The following is a 14,155-nucleotide window of genomic DNA, read 5'->3' on the forward strand; positions in this document are numbered from 1 at the left end:
TCTCAGGATCATTGAGACCCCACAAGGTGATATCTTGCATGGGGCTCCACTCTGATTGACCATCATGTTTAGCTTCTTTCATTTTCTAATGATTGCTCCAAGAGTGGACCATTTTTCACCAAGCTGCTTGGCAATTTCTCCGTAGCCCTTTCCAGCCGTGTGGAGTTGTACAATTTTGTCTCTGGTGTTATTGGACAGCTCTTTGTTCTTAGCCATGTTACAAGATTGAGTCTTACTGATTATAGGGGGTAGAGAGTTACCCTTATGCAGCTAACGACCTTGCACAGATGACTGATTCAGGATAATACATGGAGTGGATGTGGACTTCTAAAGGCGGACTAACAGGTCTTTGAGGGTCAGAATTCTAGCTGATAGAAAGTGTTCAAATACTTATTTGTGGGCTGTCTCACACAAATAAATCATTAAAAAAATCATACATTGTGGTTTTTGGATTTTTCTTTTCAGATTATCTCTCTCACAGTGGACATGCACCTACGAGGAAAATTTCAGACCCCTCCATGACTTCTAAGTGGGAGAACTTGCAATATAGCAGGGTGTTCAAATACTTATTTTCCTCACTGTATGTTCATGCACCATTTTACATTGATGTAAAAGTATATCCCACTGCCTACTGCAAATACGTCACTGATCATCAGAAAATACTTGAGAGAAAGAGAGAGAGACCAACAGCTTACTAGCGATGTCCTGAGCCATCTGTTTGAACTTCAATTTGATACCGATCTTGTATCCTTGAATTTCTCTGACAATAAATGCCATTCATATTGGTTAATACCGATATTGGTCCAATCAGATATCAGCAATAGTCATGGATACTTTACTTATTTTGGAGTAAAGAAAGAAAAAGGCTTGCTTTATCAAGGGATATTGCTCAAGACAACAATACTCAATAAAGCTAGGTATGAGAAAAAACTGACCCCTTCATCAATCAATGGGTTGTATAAAGTAACTTTAAATACGAAAATAATTAATAATCAATAATTTAGAAGGCTGCTACAAAATGAAAGAAATATGAGTGTGAGATGATAGCGGTTTCACTATAAAACTCACCAAACACAGAAAGGATGACATGTAGTGAAACTTTTTAGACTTCTTTTTGTTTCAGCTTGTCCCATTAGAGGTCACCACACCGTATCATCTTTATCCATCTAAACCTATCTCCTGCATCATCTTCTCAAAACCAAACTCCCCTCATGTCTTCCCACACCACATCCATAAACCTTCTCTTTGGTCTTCCTCTCGCTCTTTTGCCTGACAGCTCCATCCTCAGCACCCTTCTCCCAATATACTCACTCTCTCGCCTCTGAACATGTCCAAACCATCGAAGTCTGCTCTCTTGAATCTTGTCTCCAAAACATCCAACTTTGGCTGTCCCTCAAATGAGCTCATTTCTAATCCTATCCAACCAGCTCACTCAGAGGGAGAACCTCAATATCTTTATTTCTGCTACCTCCGGTTCTGCTTCCTGTTTCTTCAGTGCCACTGTCTCTAATCCGTACATTATGGGGGGCCTCAACACTGTTTTATAAACTTTGCCTTTCATTGTACCAGAGACTCTTGTCATCTAACAGACCAGACACCTTCCGCCAGCTGTGCCAACCTGCTTGGCCCCGATTCTTCGCTTCCTTACAGCACTCACCATTTCTCTGTGGATAGTTGACCCCAAGTATTTGAAGTCATCCTATCTCGCTATCGACTCTAGCTGTAGCCTCACTCTTCACCCTCCACGTTTTTCATTCATGCACATATATTCTGTTTTACTTCGGCTAATCTTCATTCCTCTCCTTTCCAGTCCATGTCTCCATCTTTCTAATTGTTCCTCTCCATGCTCCCTGCTTTCAGTGCATATCACAATATCATCTGGGAAATTCATGGTCCAAGGTGATTCCAGTCTAATGTTATCTGTCAGCCACTACCACTGCAAACAGGAAGGGGCTCTGAGCTGATCCCTGATGCATTTTCTTTATGTGCCCGTGATTCATTCACGCCATAATGGCGCAACAAAATTGTAAGTTCTTCCATGTTTGAGCATATCCAAAAGTTTACTTTTTTGCTGTTCGTCATCATTTCCTCAGTCACTAGGGTGTTGTTCTGCAATTCGCTTTCCACAAAGTGAATGCAGCTCTCGTTTTTAGCAAGCCTTTCATTTTGCATCTTCCTCTTTCTCAATCACTGGGCCAATTTTCTGCAATCTGCTTTCCACAAAGCGAATGCAGCTCCCATTTTGAACAATCCTCTCATTTGGCAGCTTCCTCATACATCTTGGGTTCTTCGAGGGAAAAGCTTTAACATAAGCACACCGCTTTGGCAGCATGGTGAACTAGAGAGGTTATCACGCACACACTGAACAGAGTAGAAAATGACAGCTCGAAAGGAGTGGGAGGGGGAGAGAGAGTGTTGCTGGGTGGGGCTTTGATGATGCGCAGCCAATCAGCTCCAAAAAGCAGATCTTGGTCCACATGTTACTTCTGGGATGTCGCCTCGTATCAATGCGCCTCCACGTAATACAGTACAGACTGTAAGACGATCTGGCTTTTTTGGGGGGGTGGGGGTTGGGGGTTTAAAAAAAAAAAAAACGCGATGCACTGAAGCCGCAATGGGTGAAGCGAAAAATAGTGAGGGACTATTGTTTCACTTATCCACAGCACCCCCCCCCCCCACACACACACACACAAATAAAAATAAAATAAAACCACTATCTTAAATGGTAGGTAATGTACACCACACAAGTTGCTGTAACATCAACGTGAACCAATCAATCTTTTCCTTTCGGCTTGTCTCATGAGGGGTTGCCACCGTGTCATCTTTTCCCATATGAGCCCATCTCCTGAATCTTCATCTCTAACAGCAACTGCCCTCATGTCTTCCCTCACAATAGCCATCAACCTTCTGTTTGGTCGTCTTCTCGCTCTTTTGTCTGGCCTTTCTACCAATATACTTGCTCTCGCCTATGGGGATGTCCAAACCGTCAAAGTCTGGTCTCTTGAACCTTGTCTGAAAAACATTCAACTTTGGCTATCCCTCTAATGAGTTCATTTCAAACCCTATCCAACCTGCTCACTCTGAGCGAGAAACTCAGCACCTTAATTTCTGCAACCTCCATTTCTGCTTCCTGTTGTTTCATCAGTGCCACCGTCTCTAATCCGTACATTATGGGGAGCCTCACTACTGTTTTATAAACTTTGCCTTTCATTGTAGCAGAGACTTGTCATCTAACAGACCATACACCTTCCGCCACTTGTGCCAACCTGCTTGGCCCCAATTCTTCGCTTCCTTACAACACTCAACATTTCTCTGTGGATTGTTTACCCCAAGTATTTGAAGTCATCCACTCTCGCTGTAGCCTCACTCTTCACCCTCCACCCCTCTCATTCACTCCCATATATTCTGTTTTACCTGGGCTAAGATTCATTCCTCTCCATTCCAGTGCATGCCTCCATCTATCTAATTGTTCCTCCACCTGCTCCCTGCTTTCAGTGCATATCACAATATCATCTGGGAACATCATAGTCCAAGGGGATTCCAGTCCAACCTCATCTGTCAGCCTATCCATTACCACTGCAAACAGGAACCGGCTCAGAGCTGATCCCTGATGCAGTCCCACCTCCACCTTAAATTTTTCTGTCACACCTACGGCGAACCTCACCATTGTTCTGCTGCCATCATACATGTCTTGTCCTATTCTAACATATTTCTCCGCCACACCAGACTTACGCACGCAGTACCACAGTTCCTCTCTTGGTACTCTGTCATAGGCTTTCTCTAGATCCATAAACACACAATGTAGCTCTTTCTGACCTTCTACGTACTTTTCCATTAGCATCCTCAAGGCAAATAATGCATCTGTGGTTCTCTTTCTAGGCATGAAATCATACTGTTGCTCGCAGATATTTACTTCTGTCCTGAGTCTAGGTCCACTACTATTTCCAATAACTTAATTTTGTGGCATATCAACTTTATTCCTCTATACAGGGTTCGCACGCGGCCCTAAAAGTCCCTAAAAACCCCTAAATTTTCGAAGGTGCATTTAGGGGCTCCTAAAAGTCCTTAAAATCCGCGAAAAGCGGTCAAGCCCCTAAAAAGGCCTGAAATTAAAAAAAAAAAAAAAAAATCAAAGGGAGGACCTCTACCGCCAAAATTCTCCCTAAAAAAATAAATTAATCTTTTATTAAAAAAAAAAAAAAAAGCGATCCGTCTGGCGTCCAAATCAGCTGGAAATTGTCAACGGAAGTCACCGTGTTGACAACTAGTCGCCATCTTGTCGACATTCAATTGTTTCCGTGAGTAGGCATTTCACTTCGTCTTCGTTACGACGTAGCGTAGTTGTTTCATCGATCAAGCTTGTATCACGGGGAAGTGCATTTTTCAAGAAGCTTGGGTTGAAAGTAAGGAGTTTGGGAGCTGGGTTCGTCGAGATCCAAAAGATCAGCACATGTTTTACTGCCATCTGTGCAAGCAGAGTTACCAGCTTGAAAACATGGGCATCAAAGCACTGGAGACGCACCGGAAAAACAGGAGACACGCTGATTTGGCGAAGACTCTCTCATCTTCTGTTGGTATGAATGTGTTTCTAAAATATCAAGATAGTGAAGCATCAACTTCAGGCAGTGGTACTAGGAGTGCATGCGCACTAGGGATCGTAAAAAAATGCTTACTTTCATAACCGGTTTTAACTGAACAGCTGTAGCAAAAAAAAAAAAAAAAAAAAAAAAAACAATTAACCGGTTTTAAAACCGTTATCATAGAGGTGTTTACATAATTCACCCGCGAGACCTCGAGTTGGGGTGCGGGGTTCCGCACGGACTGTTTTTGTTGCTGCTCTTTCGGAGTGACGAGTTCACAGAATTCCCCCCGTTATGCGAGTAGTGTTTTGATGTCTGCCAATAAAACATGTTTTGTTCCTGTGTCCGACACTCTGCCTCCGACTCCTTTTCTCCGGCGCTACACCATCGATCGTTAATTTACTCCGCGATAATGGGGTAGTTTGTATAAAATATTGACAAACAAGCTTGTTGAATGTGGCTTTCAACAATCCACTCATGTAAGTTAAATTTTAATTTTTTTTGTAAAAATGTTTTAATGTTGACATTCTTCTTTCGGACTTTCAGAAAGGGCATGAAAGAACACCGACCGTTTCCTCGATGCCATGTTTGTTTCTTTGATTTAACTGAATGTTCTTTTGAGTCCAACTTTAACAGCGAAAGTTGAAAAAAGTGGAAATAATGTTGAAAAAATAGCGCAATGTGGAGTACCGGAACCGGAAGAAATGATTGGAAATTTTAACCGATTTCGAAAGTCCAATTACTGTTTCGGTTTTAAAAAAACAAAAACCGGTTATAACCGGTTATTTGTGACCGGTTGCGATCCCTAATGCGCACCTACAGTTGTCCAGCCATCGACTTCAACCAGCCAGAAGTCATGCTTTTTTTTAGGGTTCCCTATTAAAAGGGAATACACGATACACAAAGACAGACTCGTTAAAGGTAGAGATCGTGTGGACTATAAAAGTGATATGCAGCCATTACAGTTACAAATCTTGTGAAAATAATTCAAAAGTGTTTCCAGTCATGTTCCCAGACAGTGACATTTCTAAAAACTACCACTGTGGGGAAAGGAAGACTTCGTACCTGGCTACATTTGGCATCGCTGCCCACTTTTCATCTCTACTGCCTCAAAGCCAAAAAAGCCAGAATAGAGACTGACATATCTACGCTTATTGAGAAGGCTGACAGGCTGTGTGAGGAGGCAGAAGAAAAGAGGAATCTGAGGTTTATCACCGAGGCCAATGCACTCAGAGGCAGAGCAAAGGACAAGAGAGCCACATTGGCACCTCTGCAGCAACAAATAGAGGAGGCACTGGGTAGCCTCAAGGAGCTGGAGTAGGGGTGTTGAAACAGACATCAGTAGAAGACATCTGTCTATATAGTTGCAATTGTAGTTAGAATCTGTTTTTCTGTATACTGTTATGTGAAGACGTTGACAATGGTCAAGAACTACCACAAGGCGCGACCGGTGATCACTGTCACAGGTACTGAGATCCTGGAACATTTGATGAACTAAGAACAGTTGATGGCACCATTGGGTGAGTCTTTTTTCCTTACTCTTGATTTCCCACCATGGCTCTAAATTTTTCGTGTCAACCCTAAATTTTTTCCGTGTCAGCCCTAAATTTTTCGTGTCAGCCCCTAAGAATGCCCCTATAAAGCCCTTCAATTTTTTTGGTCAGACTGAGTATAAACCCTGTCTATAGTTCCCACAGCTCTGCAAATCACCTTTGTTCTTATAAATGGGAACTCATACACATTTCCTCTATTCTTCAGGCATCTTCTCACCCACTTCTATTATTATCATCATTATTATCATTATTATTATTAGTATTCTTTTAAACAAGTTGACATATAGCTTTTATCAACTTGTTATACCAGTTTTTGTTCCTTGGAGTGGTTCTTCATCATCGGATACAAGAATTTACACCTTTCATCGATTTCCCTCGGGAACTGGTTGTTCATTCCAAACGACGTCCCTTTGAGCTTACAACCTTTTGATTTCATGAACAGTTTCTCTGAAAGTGTTCAAACTTTACAGTGATGGGACGTGGTCAGTTTCCTGGACGAGGGCCCCCCAATCAATGAACATGCTGAAAGGTAATCTTGTCGACTGTATCTTACACGTTGGCATCACAAAGTTTTTAATCCCCACTTCAGGATCTTTCGGTGTATTTTTCTGGACTGCCTGAGAAAAATATCAATTAAGGTTTGTGATTGAATCTTTTTTATTCTAGTCTAATAATTTGTAGTTCCGCCGACGTTTACATTGCATTTGATCTGAGCACATAATTATTTAATCTTAGCTCCTTGACCTGTTGCTGTGTGAACTTCAAGGTGTTTCTGAGTTTGATGATCTCTTGGTGAAGCAAGTGAAGTGTAATTGACAATTTCTTGTCAATTGAGAGGAAGACACTTGTCTGTGTCTCTTGTTGAATCAATTAAATCCTAAAGTGAAGTGGAAGAGCAGCTCAACGCGGGAACGGGCATCCTACTTGACAGACGAGTTGCCAATGACGTAGCTCTCCTGAATCTCAAGTAGCTCTCGTGGGTTACAGCAGCGAGCCAAGCTAGTGGAGAAAAAGAGAAAAGAACAAAGCTACAATCCATCACTGAAAAAGACTTATGAAAAGAGAACTGCTGTCTTGTAATTGCTGCTTTTCCAAGTTTGTGCAAGGGGCACCATGTTTTTCAGCTTCCCAAATCATACAATCCTCTTGCATTGTCACAGCATTCTCAGCTGCTCTCTCTAGGACAAGTTTGTGAAAGTATAATAACTACTGTGAAAGTGGAAGAATGGTCCAAAAACATACTTAAACGAAAATTGTATATCCCCCAAAAGTTATAGCTAATTTCTTGTGCATTTTTGGATATGGCTTCTGGTTGGCTTTTTTCTACATCACAGGGTTGATATACGTGCCACCAGATTTTCACAGCCGCAGGTGACACATGCGTGAGCCTTTTTTTTTTTTTTTAATTTCAGTTTTTTTCATTTTAAGATTTTTTAGGGAGCGTGACGGAGGCAATTTTTGTTATCACATCGGATTGGGGGATGTTTAGTCCATCATAAATGGCATCATTTTGACAGAATAATAATAAATGGGGCGGTAGTTGAGTAATTCATGATTATGATAGGACCTTTGCAGCGGTTGTTGCTCAGGCCCTAATAACAATAATACTGATTTAAAAAAGAGAGAAAAAGTTAAATAATAAGGCTCACCCATAATATTTTTGGGCAATATTTTAAAGTCATTTAAAAAAAACTATCATGATAATTTTTGGGAAATTGTTTTTAAAATAGTTATCGTGACAGGTTTACTTGTCAGCAGGGGTCCTCAACCTTTTTTTTTTTTTTTCAACACCAGGGACCAGTTTTATGTATGAAAATGTTTCCACGGAACAGTAAGAGGCACAGGAGTTGAAATTAAAAAAAAACAAAAACTTTGTCAGTTCATAGTATTTAATCTGAATGTTCACTGCCAATAACACACAGCTGGTGTGGATAGCTGGTGTGGCAAGGGCTTGTCTTTTAACTCAGGCTGCTTTGTCTGAATGTGGGAAACAAGTTTTGAGGGTTTTACCGCATCATTACTTGGCTTCTGGTCGGCTTTTTTCTCCGTCACAGGTTTGATATACGTGCCACCAGATTTTCACAGCCGCAGGTGACACATGCGTGGGTCTTTTATTTATTTTAATTTTTTGTTCACCGCCAATAACACACAGCTGGTGGCAAACAAGTTTTGAGGGTTTCACTGCATCATTAGCTGTTAACCACAAATAACAGTGGGTATGGCTCTTGGATACCACCTGTTGTGATGAACCCATAACTTGGGTACGAATCTTATTTCTTTTCAATTAAGCTTTCTTTTGTCAGCAGTCTGCAATGCTTCTGCGGCCTTGTTTGCTTGTTTTCACCTGAAAAATCTCTCCAGTTAGTTTTGTTTTTCGCATTTTTTTTTTTCAAGAACTAGCTTGTGGTTAGAGGCGGTATGCTGGCTCAGCTGGAAAGTGTTGGCCTCCCAGTTATGAGGTCCCGGGTTCAATCCCAGACCCGCCTGTGTGGGTTTTCTCTGGGTACTCCGGTTTCCTCCCACTTCCTAAAACCATGCAACATTAATTGGACACTCTAAATTGCCACTATGTGTGATTGTGAGTGTGGCTGTTTGTCTCCATGCGCCTTACAATTGGCTGGCAACCAGTTCAGAGTGTACCCCGCCTCCTGCCCGTTGACGGCTGGAATAGGCTCCAGCACTCCCCGCAACCCTTGTGAGGATAAGCGGCTAAGAAAATGCAGTTAGCTAATGTGTGAAACGATGCAGCAGAGTCCAAGTGCGGGAGTAAGGGAAGGGCGGAAACCCATCATTTTTCAAAATAATATCCAGAAGCTCAAATTAAAAAAAATGTACCATGAAATATTTTGTTTGGGGACCGGTAACAAAAGGTCCAAGGACTGGGGGTTGGGGACCCCTGGACTACAGTAGTTTGAGATTATTTACTTTTTAGAGACTGAAATCAGAATTTTTTTTATAATTTTAAGTTAAACAATGGCCGTTCTCTAATCGATTATCTGAATAGTTTCCGATTTATCTGATTGATTAGATGTTGATTTATCAATAAAATTTTAACACCTAGTTGCTAGTATCTGGAGTAGTTCCTTATGAACTATCAAATTTCATTCAGCCATAAGGTGGCCGCTTTCGCTGATCGCAATGTAGGCTTTTTTGGGGGGGGGGTGAAAAAAATGCAATGCACTGAAGTCGCAATAGATGAAGCGCGAAGTAGAGAGGGATCATTACTATACAGTGGTGCCTCGGTTCTCGAACACAATCCGTACAAGAAGACCAGTTGAAAACCGAAACGTTTGAAAATCGAAGCGCGTTTTCCCTTTACAATGAATAAAAAATGAAATAATGCATTCCATTTTTTTTTTTAGATTTTCCTGATAATAAACTTTATATAATTAAATCATTTAAGAAATATATTTATTTTTTGCTTAAAATGTATGCTGTAGCAGTAGTGTATGCTAAGCTGGGAGTGCATTGCCGTGTATGTAGCAACTCAGCCCCCAGCCTTGTAAACCTTTTTTTTTTATGAACAAAAGTGCAGAATAACTTTAAACATGCAATAATGAGGGGGGAAAAGAAACAAATTGTTTTTTATTTGCACAGAAGGTACGAAACATGTACAAAAAATAACTTGAAACTAGAGGTAGGGTGAATGGGGAAAAAAAGAAAAAAGCAATGCAAAACAACTGTTTCAAATGTCTTTGAGGGGTGAATAACCCTAATGTTGACTGTTTCTGCTGTCTTTTGAGCACCTGAAGTGGCTCATAACAACGTCATTGGAATTTTGCAGTGCTCTGCAACATTCTGCTTTGTTGGGGTAATTGAGTTCTACAAAATTATGGATGTAGTTCCATTTAGCGCAGATAGCCTTAACATCGGCACTTGAAACATCCTTCCTGTCTTCAGCCGCATCAGATGACATCTCCTCCCTTCCTCGCCAACACTATCCTCAGCTAACTGCTGCTCGTTCACAAAAATAAGAAGCAACTTTTCGACTTCCTCCAAGATCTGTGGCCTCTGCTTGGTCAACATGATTGCTCATTTAGCAGGATCACTTGCTTTGAGGGCATCCTTGTGTTTCAGAATGGTGCTTATCGTCGATTTCGCCCTTTACCACTTTCCTTTTTTCAACACCAGCTTTTCCACTTGTCTTCTTTGGAGCCATGATCGGGGATTAATATTGATCATTTGGAAGAAAAAAAATCACTACCGGGACACGTCCGCGCACAGAGGAGTGTGTAGGTCAACTGGTAATCGCGCGCGTTAGTCGTTTCCGTTTTTTTTTCAGGGGTGCATTCAAAAGCACAATAACAAATCGTCGTGGGTCAGCTGGCCGGGGCGTTCGAATACCACAGCAAAAATATTATATATCGAAATTTTCATTCAAAAACAGATTTGTTCGAAACAAGAAATGTTCGAAAACCGAGGTACTACTGTATATCATTTTTAGAGTCCCGGGGTGCTATAAAAATACAGCAATTGGTAGAACTTCCTCCAATTTCCCTTTGTTATTTACAGTTCAAGTCTGCCAAAATAAAACACTCAGAAAGCACTGATTGGCAAAACGTTCTGACGTCACCACAGAAAGAGTCCAGAACAGAGGGTTTTTTTTAATTCAAGGATGCGCCGGGGAGTGCCAGCCCCCTCTGCTTTGCTCCCCCATTGAATGACAAAACACGCTGCCATCCACTCAGCACATACACAGTGAATGGGGAAAGTTGAAGGTGACGTGCGCTGCCGAGTGCAGAGTGAAAAGCCCTGTGATCAATGATCACTACCACACAATTGACTGAATCTGTTCTTCCCATATTCTTCATTGTTTCAATTATTTATTAAAAAAAATGTCTGTCAGGAGAAACCTATAAAAGAAAACCGCTATTGATCTTTATTCCATGAGCATAAAACAAGATTGGTGCTTGTGATCCCCATTCTTCCCAACAAGTGTGTGGCTAATCTTGTGGTCCTCTCTCTCAGGTGGAGAAAGTTCTTTCCGTCCATGAAATGAGCTCATCCACGCTACACCATACACAAGGCTGCTCAGCACTGGATGACCAAGGTCTGCAATTGGGCCTGGAGAAACTGTATGAGATGATTCTAAAGCGGAGGAAGATACTTCGACAGAGCAAGAAGAAGAGATGATAGTGAAGATGTTGGTATTGGTGGTATTAGACAACGGGAATGTGATTTTAAGCAGAGCTCAACAGTGGTATTAATGTCACTAATTTGGAAGGGGACAGTCTTTTTGTTAAGCTAGGTTGGTTCCAAACCAACTTCAGACATTGCCTTTAAGAGCTGTTACAAATCGAACAAATCATTCAGGCAGAGTTACAACCCAATACCAGCAGATGATAGCATCGGCTCTAGAACACTCCTTTTTGTTCATCTGCCTGTTCAGGAGCTTTACCATAAACCGGGAAAGACTGATTTGAACCTGTGCAATATTATAGACTCATCGACGCAATCTCTCCAATGTTGAAGGATTCATTAGGGGGAAAAAATATATAAGCAGTAGTTTTGGGTTAATTTTTGTTCATGTAATTACTATTTATGTTGCATGTTGTCACCAAGTACAGGGAATAGAGTGAGCCCTTGCACATTAGCAATTCACCATCCGCGGCCCCGCATATTCGCGGATATATTTTATTTATATTTAATATACAGTGTGTCACGATGGAAGAGGATCTAAATTCTCTTCTAAATAGCACCACATTGTAATGTGCCAAATTAGACATGGCTCACAATGTGGTGCACCTTATGTGCACTCAGAGTTTCAACATTTGCAAATAATGTGTGACTTACCCAACAATTTACAATCAAACACACTGGTTTCACTGTTAGCATGCATGTCAGCATGTGTTTTAGCGTGTATGTAAGCTACCATATGATGGCTCTTATGAGGCAGTCAGGAACAATTACATTTCACATCTGTAAGGAGGAGAAGCTTACATTGCCCCTCACACATTCTGCACATTGAGGTCATTACTGATGATGTTGTACACAGTGTCACATCGAAACTAAAATTATCACACATTTACATCCTCCCAGTATGCTTTGTGCCACTAAGGAGCATGCTGGTAGGATATAAATGGCGTTTTAAGGGCTTGTGTCATCCTATAAACCTTCTAAAATAGATATTGAAATGAAAAACGCATATAACATTATTCATTTCAATGTCTATACGAAAAAATAAATATGAGCAGAGAGCGCGTCATGCTGTGGAAGTGTCATTTGATGACATCCAAGTGGTCACCATATCAGCTGCATTTACTGTCCGTGACGTCACCCGGACATTCACCATTCAAAACACGCTGCGGCCCCTACTGTAGGACACGCCCCTTCAGACACGGAAGCTCTTTTCGAAGAAAACATCTCACAACCGAGTGAAGTGTCCGGGCAATTTTACCCTACTGTTTCGAGCCATATTTAGATAACATGCGGCTCACAGCCAAACCACCTCCCCGCCCTATCCACCTTCACGCAGCAGTGATAAATGCCCACTTCGGTGATAAGCGCCCACTTCCACGGCGGACATGAGCGACCGCGACGACGAGCCACCCCAGCTGACAAGGCTTCGCTTGTTTTTTTTAGTAGCTGTATACACACCTACCTGTCATTTGGAACCCACGAAGCTCCTGTCCTTTGCACCGTGCAATCCATTTTTCGCAATGAACCGGATCTCTTGCAAACATGTAAAGGGTAAATCCATCCTCCCGAGTGTTCAAGCAATGTCCAGCAATGCAACGAGCCGGCATTTTGGCTAACACGAAGGAACAACGAGCAACCTTCCCGGAGGTAAAACTAATAGAAACAAACGTATCCTCTTGAGGGCGCTCCTGCCATGTACGTCACTTCCTTCTTCTTCTCGAAAACAAATCCCTGAGAGGAGTTTCATGGCGGGAGTAACAAAAAGCTGTATACGTCAAAATCATTTTTTGTGGTGAAAAAGCATGTGTCCATGTCAACTGCCGTTTTTTCATTAATAACATACTAAAAATCATGCATTTCATGACAGTGGCACTTTAAAGTGTATGTTTTGTGTCAATTATTTCTTGAGTCATTCTTTTATTTGTTTTATTATTTGCTAGTAATGGTATTCTGTTTGCTGTTGTGTGATAATTTTAGGTTTGATGTGACACCGTGAGTGTGTACAACATCGTCAGTAATGACCCGCCTGCACAAGCATGTGTGGGGCAATGTAAGCATTTTCTGCTAACAGATGTAAAATGCAATTGTTCCTGACTGCCTGAAAAGTGCCATCATATGGTAGGTAACATACACGCTAAAACACTGTTTAAGTGTACTTTGTTGGACAACTCACACAACAATTGTGCACATAAGGTATACTCTCCATTTTGGACAAAATGTTAGACTTTTAAGGTATGGTTATGGTTGCTAAAATATGGTACATATCATACATAAGTATATTAAGACTACATTAATTATTGTGAATTTTTGTTAATTGCGGGGCGTAAGAAATGTAACCCTGTGAATGATGGGAGCCACTGTACTTTAAAAACACCATTATCAATGGAAGAAATGTTACTCTTAATACAACCCTGAAACTGCTCAGTTAATGAAACGACAGCTGAATTCTTTGATTTTAAAAATATGACATTCACTGACTGAGGCAGCTGAGCAGAAAAACATGACGACTGACCAGTTATGCACATTGTTTTTTTTTTATTCTCTCACACTTCTCATAGTTTGGTGTTTTTATTCAGAAATGGTCAAGTTTCTTTGCCAAAACAACTTTTTATATTTTGTTTGCTTAAAATCTTGAAAATGAATAAAGTATTGATTATTGTGATATCTTTTGGAATCCTGTCAATACTGTACCATACATTTTATTTTATTAACTTCATGGATGTGAGACATGAGCCAATTTTATTTATATAAATTAGTGCACTAAGGGGAACGCTACAATTTTTTTTCCTTTACTCGTGATGACATTTTTTCATTGGGTAGTAATAAAGTGTGCTTATTGGACTCTTGTGCTGCTATGTCTCAAGAAAAGAGCAGAATTTGAGA

General features: G+C 41.0%; 1 protein-coding gene across 10 annotated transcripts in view; it reads left to right on the top strand.

Moving 5' to 3' along the window:
• LOC133514035 (ADP-ribosylation factor-like protein 4D) overlaps positions 1-14,155 on the top strand; it is a 47,634-nt gene that overhangs the window by 31,647 nt on the left and 1,832 nt on the right. For 7 of the 10 annotated variants that reach the window (XM_061845268.1, XM_061845270.1, XM_061845273.1 and 4 more), the window contains one exon: positions 11,102-12,828. In XM_061845268.1, coding sequence (XP_061701252.1) covers positions 11,102-11,266 — 165 coding nt within the window. In that variant the 3' untranslated portion in view covers positions 11,267-12,828. Of the gene's footprint in view, positions 1-11,101; positions 14,112-14,155 lie in introns of those variants that run through there. The other 3 variants (XR_009798707.1, XM_061845275.1, XM_061845267.1) reach the window with 3 other exon arrangements.

The sequence above is a fragment of the Syngnathoides biaculeatus genome, chromosome 16, assembly GCF_019802595.1.
Source record: "Syngnathoides biaculeatus isolate LvHL_M chromosome 16, ASM1980259v1, whole genome shotgun sequence".
Taxonomy (NCBI): domain Eukaryota; kingdom Metazoa; phylum Chordata; class Actinopteri; order Syngnathiformes; family Syngnathidae; genus Syngnathoides; species Syngnathoides biaculeatus.